Here is a 9,698-nt window from a genome sequence, read left to right as displayed (position 1 = left end):
ATGTCTAGTACCGCGGCCAACCGCGATACAATAAGATGGCATCGGAACACGGCGAGTTTGCCAATACAGTGTCCCTTTCGACCGCCGTAGCCGTCGTTGGATATCGGAGGACGGGGAAAACTAATGAGCTAATTAAGCTTTTCAATTAGTTCGTCTAAGTGTTAAGACCAAATACACCGCGCGCAGACCATAATTTATACGTATATACAGCTACGGCAGTCCCCTTTTCAGCGACTGCGACCGACTTGCCAGCGAGACTCACGTAACTCGCTAAACGGTGGTTCATCCGTGGACCATACGCAGTGCAGGCTGTTACATGGCCTACCTTTAAGTTATGAAAGGGGACCCAAATCATAACTAGGGGGAACAAAAATTCCAAAAGGAGGAAGTCAGTTTTGTAGGGAGCTAACTTTTTGAGCATAAAATCGATTTGGTACATTATCTTGAGGTAAATAAATACAGTCTTGCTAAAAGCTATAATAATCAGCTAGGCTAATACCCAAGGCACCACCTTAGGATTAAATCATCAAGCGACTTTTTTAAGCTAGTGTACCATTCACAAGCCTCGGATAAGTGTAATCTTACGCCGAGGCCTATTAAATCGACTTTAAACTCCATTTCGTGAAGCTCAATTAACTTTTATACTGAATAGGATACGGAAATAAACTTTGGTTCACTAAAAGAATTGTAGCCTTCCATATTTACGGTAGATCACGGAATTCACATGTCAGCAGGGAATAATAATCTTAGTTAATTGTGTTACAACAGGGGTGCCCAAAACAGTGGCGTAGCTGAGAACTCAGAGGCCCCCCCGCAAAAATCTCTATGGGACCCCCTTTTAATTTTTTTATGGTTAGCGTGACCCCCCGAAGCTTGCCCCCCCCCCCCGCGCCGCGGGCCCTGCGGACAATCAGCACGCCACTGCCAAAAAGGCGCTCTTTAGTAAATGGTGATCTTGACCTTGATAATGGCTATTTTGACCTTCAAATTGATGGCGATATTGATCACCACATGTTACAGAAACTTGAAAGGCGAGAATAGTAACAGGTATTAAAAATTTTTGTTATCCGGCGATTTTAAAACTTATTTTAATTAAATATATTAGAGAGTCAGTGAATTTATAAATTTTGTCAAAAGTAAATATGGGCATTAAGTCTTGGACTGACTGCATATTTTATCTTGCATTTTGGTTAGCTGCGCAATGTAATTTTGTCAGTGGCGGTTACAGAAAAAGGTCAAGGGGGGTGGGGCGGTAAAGGCCTTTTGAGCTATTCGCTAGCGAAACGGGTATAGGTGGCGCTGCCGTCGCTACCCCTGCAGCTTGGTTTTCCAGCGTATAGTGGTGATCCAAATCAAAACAAATCCAAGAAATATGGCGGTTCACATTAACGCTAGAGGTGGGAGAAGTTGTGCGGTCCCTTTTTGCAATAATACTGCGCTTAAAAAACGTAAAACTGAAGAAAATAGTTAAGAACCAAAGCCAGGATTATCATTTCATAAATTCCCAAGTTGTAAGAAACTTTTAAATGTATGGTTAACAAAGATAAAGTCGGGGAAAAGGCCTAGTAAGTGGGCTCAGATTTGTAGCGCCCATTTTACAGCTGATGACTTCTTGGAAAGAAATGGTGAGATGCAAATAATATTAATTTTTTTAAAATAAATTAATCGAAAAACTCGTAGATCTGTAAGAAGACGTTTGAAATGTAACGCCATTCCCTCCCAAAAATTGCCATGTAAGCCAATTAAAGAATCAACCGAAGTTAGATTAAAAGAACGAGCTCAACGTTACGTAAAGCGTTCTAAAGGTATTCTTATTTTATGGTAAACTTTTGTGAAATAATAAATAGAATAATAACACAAATTTAATTTTAAATCAAGCAGTTCTATGTTCAACATCACCAATAACAGATTCCATTGCTCCAAAAGTTGTTGAAAGCGCAAGTGAACCAGCTCCGGATGATAAAGTTTTTGTCATTATCAAACTTAGCTATGCTATCTGAAGTAACAACTGAAGCTCAAGGAAAGGACCAATCTCACAAACCATCTAGAGTAATAAATGCGTCTATTGGTGTTCAAGTTTATTTGGACCATGGAAAGTATTTTGCTGGGTCAAGAGTTGGAATTTCAAGCAATGGAATGAAAAATGCTGATTTTGTGTCTCTTACTGGCATTGGGAAAGAACTATTTGAAAGCCTTTCAAGTGAGGTTTTAGGGCTTGAAAACCAGAGCAAGCTCTAATTTTCTAATGCTTGTAAAATATAGGGTGCTGTTAACCCTAATGAAACTTAAGTCAAATTTGACATTTGACGCTGTGGCTTCATTATTTGTCATTTCGAATCGAACAGTTTCAACATATTTCAAAAGAACCCTTTGTGCCCTTGCTGAAGTTTTGAAGAAATTTATCTTTTGGCCGGATATGGAAAATATCAGAAGTAACTTTCCTAAATGTTTTAAAGAGTTTAATAATACTCGCATTGTGTTGGACTGCTCAGAAGTACCTATGATGAAGCCCAACACATTTCACGACAGAGTGGCAACCTACATCCATTATAAAGGAACTCACACAATAAAAATTCTCATTGGAATTTCACCTTCTGGCATGATCACGCTCGTTAGCGACCCCTGGGGTGGAAAAGTAAGCGACAAGGAAGTCACCATTGAGAGTGGGGTCATAAATCTTTGTGAACAATTTATTGATGGAATTATGGTTGACAAAGGTATGCATAAAAGTGTAATATGCTAAAAAAATATTTTAAAACTCATTCAACTTAAATTTAGGCTTCCTTATTGAAGATGAATGTGCGGCCAATGGCATAGCTCTACACATCCCTCCATTTTTGAGAAAAATAACAGTTTAGTAAGGAAGAAAGTGTAAAAAATCAAAAATTGCATCAGCTCGTGTTCACGTGGAGATAGCCATTCAAAGAATCAAATTATTTAAAATTTTAAATGATAAATTTGACCTTGATTTAGTTCCCTACTGTGACGAAATTCTGAAGGTCATATGTGGATTAGTAAATTTACTAAAACCAATTCTAGCAGATGATAAATTTGATGACTAAGTTTAAATCTTATTTAATGACGATGATGATTATTTTATTAATTTTTATCAAATAAGTTTAAAAATCTTTTATTATAAATAAGACCAAGTAAAAATTCATTTATAACATTAATTGATCAAATTCATTTTACTTTTCTTATATAATACTAATTGGCACAGTACAAAATAGGAACTTTTTTGTTTTAAAAATCACTTACTCTTGACTAGTAATGGTAAATATAATTTGAAATAAAAATTGCACAATTTGACTATGTTTTGTTTCAAATAATCTTCGTCTCTTTGAATATCAATTAAAAGATAGCCCTTGGGAGAATACAAGAAAAATGAGCATGTTTTTATGTTTAACACAAAGGCCAAGCTGAATTTGTGCATAGTAGCTTCTACAATCGTTAGTTGGTAAATAAATTCCGTCTTTTCCAATTTTCAAGAAGTTAAATTTGTTTTGAGCGACAGCATCTTCAATTGATATTTTCTTCTTAATCTCGAGTAATTTTATCTCTCCATTTTCCATGTATAATCCATCTGAACTAAAAGCTAGAAATGGATTATTTAAGTTAATTAAGAGGCCATATTCCAATACTTGTACTTTTTTAAGCCACGGAAATTTGGCCCGAGCAACTTTCTCCATTTTGTTCCCATTTTGATCCTTTTGGGCTTTCTCTAAACATCCGTTCTCCTTCTTCTAAGGCTCTTGGCTTTTCCCCAATGTATTTCCAAATTTCAACCATGGTGAGATTCATTATTATGGAATAAATAAAGGTTAAAATAGGATAATATAATAGAATACCAATTAAATGTTAGCATACCTTTTTGAGATGTCATCTTTTATTTGAACAATATTGCTCCAAGGCCTATTCTAACAATGTTTTAAGTAAATCCAAAAGGACTTCAAATCTTAATGACAGTATATAATTAGAACCAAACATTATGTCTTTAAACTTGACATTCAATCCTACTTACCAAGAAAACACTAATTCGCTGTTAAAACGTATATAATACCATCTCATCAGTAGCACACCACTATTTGCTGAATGCTGATCACCACTATACAGTTACACGCAGTGTGGATAGGGGGCGCTGCCGGAGTTTTCGTTAGCGAATAGGTGTAATAACAATTCATCAAGTCACCGCGCTTGATGGTGGGCGCCCGCGTCAAGGAGCGGGGCGCTGCGGGCGCACCCCTTGTGCCCCCATATGTATCCGCCAATGAATTTTGTAGACACATAAAACTTAGTTTTGCCTCATTAAAACCTCCAAAAAAATTAAATTTTGAAATTTTTAGAGATAATATTCCTGGCTTAGGTTTATAAGTCCCAAATACCGAATTGAAAAATTCAATAACCTAATTAGTTACGCAAAAAATATAAAGAAATTACAAATTTACAAATACTGTTAAGATTAGAAACTGAGAATACCAGTTTCTTAAATTAAATTTAAATTAAAAATTATACAAATTTTCGTCACATCGATTTCACATGGAACTTCATGGAAAGTCATGTGATATATTTTAATAGTATTATCCAAAGGATACTTCTGTATAACATTGCAAGCGATATCCAAAAATCAGTGGATGAAAATGTCGATCAGTCACCTTGCCAAGCTTATTGGAAGGTGAAGTAATAAAGCTAAGTATTGAACACTTAGAAACAGTTATTTTTGGGAATTTTAAATTCCATATTTTAATTGTCAATGCAAATAGCAAGCTAGTTAGTGACGCATTAGGCTAGTTAGCGCTACCCACCTATTCTCAGATAGCTGTTGCGTTATCTGAACCGAGGAAATAGCAACCGTTAGATCAGATATCAGATATTACCCGATCAGTTGATATGGGTCCAAAGGTAAGCCCACAGATAAAAGGTGTGCGTACTTCAGATGCCTCACAGTTATCGATTTGATATATCCCTCGATTAAATTCCCTTCGAAAATTTTATTACTATCAAATTAATCTTCTTTCCACAACATTATATATACTGAACGTACAAGTCAGATATCTGAATCAGATGAGATTAATTTTAGCAGTTCAGTTCAGATACGTTCCGTGGGATAATGAATCGGATTAATTTAAAATATTTTAACTAAAAGTCTTGTCCTGGTTTTATACATTTTTATATTTGAGGTCCCACGTTTTGGCGCACGGTAGAATACGATATCTCGAGAGTGGTGGGCACCTCTAAGCTCAACTCTTCTCTACTCGAATTATGTTTACACTAGTCTATAAGTTTAGAGTACCATCAGGCAAATTCATCGAGTTTAGTGCAGATAAGAATACAGCAGTCTATAAGTTTAGAGTACCACCAGGCAACGTTACCAAGTTTAGTGCAGATAAGAATGCCATCTGTCGAAAGTGGTGAGCGCTTCAAAACCCCACTCTTCGCTACCCGAATTAAATTTACCTTGGTTAACAATTTCTCAATACCAGCAGGTAATGTCACGCGATTTTGGTGCAGTTAGGAATTCCATTTGTCGAGAGTGGTGGGAACTTGTAAGCCCCGGTTTTCTCTACTCGGATTAAATTTACAGTTTGTTAATAAGTTTTTGGTCTCACCAGGTAACGTCAGCCCCACCCTTCTCTACTTCTCTACCCGGATTAAATTTACCTTGGTGATGGTAGAAGTTAATGAGTTGCGAAGCTGCTCGCTTCTACAAATAATACGAATATACAATTTTCGTAATATAGTACAGTCTCGCTCCAAAGGAGCGTATGTTTAAGACTTTCACTCGGACCTTATTAATGGGTATATTTTAACGACCTTCGCTTTGCAGAGAGAGCCAGGTCGAAATTTAAGAAGGCTCTCCTAACAGTAGCTTTGTCGAGAAAACGCGTCGAGTCGTGATATTATATACCTATCAGAAAAATGTCATTCGCATCTGCGGATTTTATGCTCCAATTTTAAAGTTAATTATCGCCATATATCTTTCGCTTAACCCGCTCCCCGCTTTGAAGGTGTCAATACGGAAATTGCAATCTACCTCTCCTAAAAATTTGCTCTCTTAGCCTAGCTGTTACGGACCGTATTATTCGATATTTTCTTTTTTGGGTGGCTGGCTCGTGTTAAGCAATATTTAGACAAGGCGTGTTATCTACATATTAAAATAACGTTTTATAATTTACACCTCTCTCCAAAGGATGTAAACATTATAAGATCGATAATTCGATACACCTATTCTTGACAAAGACTTCATACATTAAGATAGCTCGGGAAAGTGCGACAAATTTCGAATCAGTTAGTCTCAATAACCAGCGCCGACATAACTACGTAATAAAATTAATATCAATAAACAGCGTTGTTGGAAGGCTTAAAGGGGAACGGCCAAGCTTTTCCAAATATGGCCTTATTTCCGTATCAAAAGATTAACAAGACGTTCAATATACTAACACGTACCTTTTTTGTCTTGAAAAAATAGCTTTTGGCCTAAAAAGTTGAAAAGAAAAATAACGCCAGGTGTTTGGGTTTGAATTTTCGCCGCCATCTTAGGGTCTGCCGCCAGCGCCCCTAACCCCGTATGAGCGATTTGCGAAATATCCTAACTTTTAAAATAGCGCAATTGACGGATTTTGAAATGACGTTTTAGCGCGCGACACTACAGGTACATCTTGGGCACACAGCCTTCTTTGCGTGCTTTTTTGACCATAACATGTAGAGGTATTTTCACGCGCAAAATGAAATGAAGCCGTCAATTTAGGCTTAGGTCTCTTATAACTGGAACGCGCCGCGCGTGCAAAACAAATTTTTCGCGCCTTCAGAAGCGCGCGCTTTTACGTTGTTTTTCTGTCTCACCGACTGGTGTCGCGGCGGACGCGCGCTTTTCGATTTCCTGAAATTTCTTTATTTTATTAAAAATTAACCACTCAATATTTTTTTTGCGTTTTTCGTCATAAATTTTTAGTTTTTAATGGGCTATAGGGCTATCTAACTGGTTAAAGCTTGACCGTTCCCCTTTAAAGGGCAACGCAAGTGGTCATGCAGGGGGGGAACCGTAAGTAGGTTTTCCAAGGATGATTTTATACAGCGCGAAAGCCTTATTTTCCTTGGTGTAGCCACGTGGCGCAATTTCGCTCTCATTCGCGAATTTTTCGATTTTCTTCGCTGAGTTAGCTCGCAATCAACGAACCCAGGAATTTAGGCCTAGCTTAATTTATTTATTATGGAGAAAAGAACTGGGTTAGTTTCCCAGAGTTGAACTTTGATATTTTCGATTTAACAATGTTTTGGAATAAAATTATTTGTGAATTGAATATTTTTAATAATGGAAGTTGAAACATTAGGCCTTGGACGCGGTAAATCTCTGCCGCTAGCCTCACATTGGATTAAGAAAATTCAACACCACACACACTCCTATATCCCGTCTCCCTTAACAATTTCCCTGTCATTATACCCCGACAGAATATTTATCTTTTTTTATTACATTTATTTTGTAGAAGTTTAGGATCCGATTTGTCGGTAAGCACGGAGACTTCACTTTCCTCGGCCATTTTCGCGACTAAAAAATGCATGGATTTTGCGTAAAAACCGCGAGAGGCGCATTTATACAAAATAAATTCGGCAAATATGGTTCTGCTTTTGTTACAGAGGGAAAGGCTATGGCAGATAGCGCATGCGCAGTCGTTCTTTTTATCTATAAGATAATTTACCACCCTACATGGTCACTTGCGTTGCCCTTTAAGGAAGGTCAATTTCGCAACACCAGAAGTATATAATATATCGCTTCCGAATGAAGTATCTGTCACACTATCTTGCTCACTTTCTCCCGCTGATTTTTCAAAATTCGTTTCGGAAGAAAATATAGTGTTAAACTAAATTCGTCATATAGTATTAACTAAAAACAACCAAGTAGTTATTTATGAATAGAAAGACCATCCGTGGGCATCATAATCGAATTTTCCCCCTGGAAAGGGGGGAAGAAATAATCCACGGGCCTGCGCTTCAATAGCGTGGGAAGACGTAAGCTTTAGGGAACCAATGAGATTCTAAGCTGATTTAACTTTTCTTAGGGGGAAGCTTACTCTGGGCGTGAGGGAGATTTGGAACAACGATATAAATAGTCCCTACATAGCTTTTCTCTTTAAGTATAAATAAATACATTATTGGTAAAACTATTACATCGGTAAAGTATGATTTCTATCTAAGAAAATATCATGTGGAATGAGTATCACCAGAAGCTAATAAGAGATTCTCTAACTCCCTATACCGCCAACGTAAAACTTTGGAAACGTCTTGTTTTCGACACGGAGCAAAGAAGATATTAACGCGGCCTAGGACTAGTTAATGTAGTGAGCGCTATATTTAGTCTTTGTAGTGAAAAAGTAGTTTGCTCTCCAAAACGTCGGTTGGCAAACCTGAAACGTAGGTATAGATCATCCTTGGTTTAAAACTTTAAACGCGAAAGGCGGGCAAAGCTTATAGTTTTCCAAAGCGTATTGAGAAAATTGTAATAATAATAATAATCAGCTAGGCTAATACCCAAGGCACCACCTGAGGCCTAAGTCATCAAGCGACTTTTAAAGCCATTAATTCAGGATATATCGCCTTCAGAATCACGATTATTGTTCATTAGTTGTATATTTATGATAGCAAATAATAGTTTTAACATTTATTACCTTTATAATGTAGAAATTACTAAGTTCAATCAAAACGAGGCGAGTCTTTAAAAATCTAAAATCCCCATCGAAATCCTATGGGAATTCTACTAGCTAAAATGTAAAGAATCATCTGCATTTGTTAAATGTTTTCTCCGCTACTGCTAGCGTTTGAATCGAAGGGCTATCCAATCATTCCAATTTTAGAAATTTTGTGATTTCAATATTTAATTGATTAAAGTTTTTAAAGCTACTAAATTTACGTGATTTTAAGTGAGTTCACAGCTGATTTGTACACCTGAAGTCCCTCGGTACGAATATCTCGAGAGGACTATATTTTATGGCCACATATCGCCTTAACAAATCTGTATCCCTCCGAATACCTCTAGTTCGAAAACGAGACGTTTCACGATTTTGGGCGAGTTAGAGGCTTCTCTTATTATAGGCTTCTGGTATCAGTGAAATGTTTAAATTTTAGGTAGTCTTGATACGGTGTACACATCAGCTCCGAATGAAAATTGCCTTGAGCCTCCGAGGTTGCACGTTTCCCTGGTAAGATATATTTTAAACGTTTGACAACATTTATCGTTAAAACACTCAAAAGATGGCAGGAATAAGTTCAAACTGTTGTTGGCTTTTGGTTTCATTATGAACGTATTGAAATTTATTTTAGTAAGGTCTTGGCAAAATGAGCACTGTTTTAATTATTATTTGTAGAGACACTGGCCCCATCTATTTGCCAGATTTCGAACATAAAAGGTTTTTTGCCGCGTCTTATAAAAAGCGTCCGGAGTAATGCACAATTAATTTCCGCCACCTAAAACGCATTATGTAAAAAATTGATTTTCGAACATTGTGAATGTAGTTTGCTAGTATAGTTGCCCAGCAACACTGTTCATACCTTTTGGTTTTTACATTTAAGTTAGAAATGGTAGATTTGAAATAATATTTGATATAACGAAAGGTGCCATGGAGGAGTGCTTAGCACTTTCGCCTCGTAGCGAGAGTAACCGGGTTCAATACCAGCTTGTGGCACTGAGTAAAAGCTCGGAATTACCC

General features: G+C 37.0%; 1 protein-coding gene across 2 annotated transcripts; it reads left to right on the top strand.

The window, feature by feature from the left end:
• Positions 1-1,278: 1,278 nt before the first annotated feature.
• Positions 1,279-3,092, top strand: LOC149921973 (uncharacterized). 2 transcript variants are annotated; one of them, XM_090163382.1, is made up of 5 exons: positions 1,279-1,625; positions 1,681-1,805; positions 1,882-2,200; positions 2,346-2,717; positions 2,779-3,092. In XM_090163382.1, exons 3-5 carry the CDS (start codon positions 1,957-1,959, stop codon positions 2,856-2,858), a joined length of 696 nt encoding a protein of 231 aa, XP_090019508.1. In that variant the 5' UTR covers positions 1,279-1,625; positions 1,681-1,805; positions 1,882-1,956; the 3' UTR covers positions 2,859-3,092. The 2 variants fall into 2 exon arrangements, with proteins under 2 accessions (XP_090019508.1, XP_090019507.1); XM_090163381.1 differs by having other exon boundaries at positions 1,879-2,200.
• The last annotated feature ends 6,606 nt before the right edge of the window (positions 3,093-9,698 follow it).

This window comes from Leiobunum rupestre, chromosome 11 (genome assembly GCF_980474605.1).
Source record: "Leiobunum rupestre chromosome 11, qqLeiRupe1.1.hap1, whole genome shotgun sequence".
Lineage (NCBI taxonomy): Eukaryota > Metazoa > Arthropoda > Arachnida > Opiliones > Sclerosomatidae > Leiobunum > Leiobunum rupestre.
This window is presented reverse-complemented; position numbering and strand designations above follow the sequence as displayed.

Coding starts and splice junctions, on each gene's coding strand:
- LOC149921973 (XM_090163382.1), top strand. CDS start 1,957: ATGATAAAGTTTTTGTCATTATCAAACTTAGCTATGCTATCTGAAGTA. Junction 2,201..2,345: donor ACTATTTGAAAGCCTTTCAA/GTGAGGTTTTAG, acceptor CGAATCGAACAG/TTTCAACATATTTCAAAAGA. Junction 2,718..2,778: donor TGGAATTATGGTTGACAAAG/GTATGCATAAAA, acceptor ACTTAAATTTAG/GCTTCCTTATTGAAGATGAA.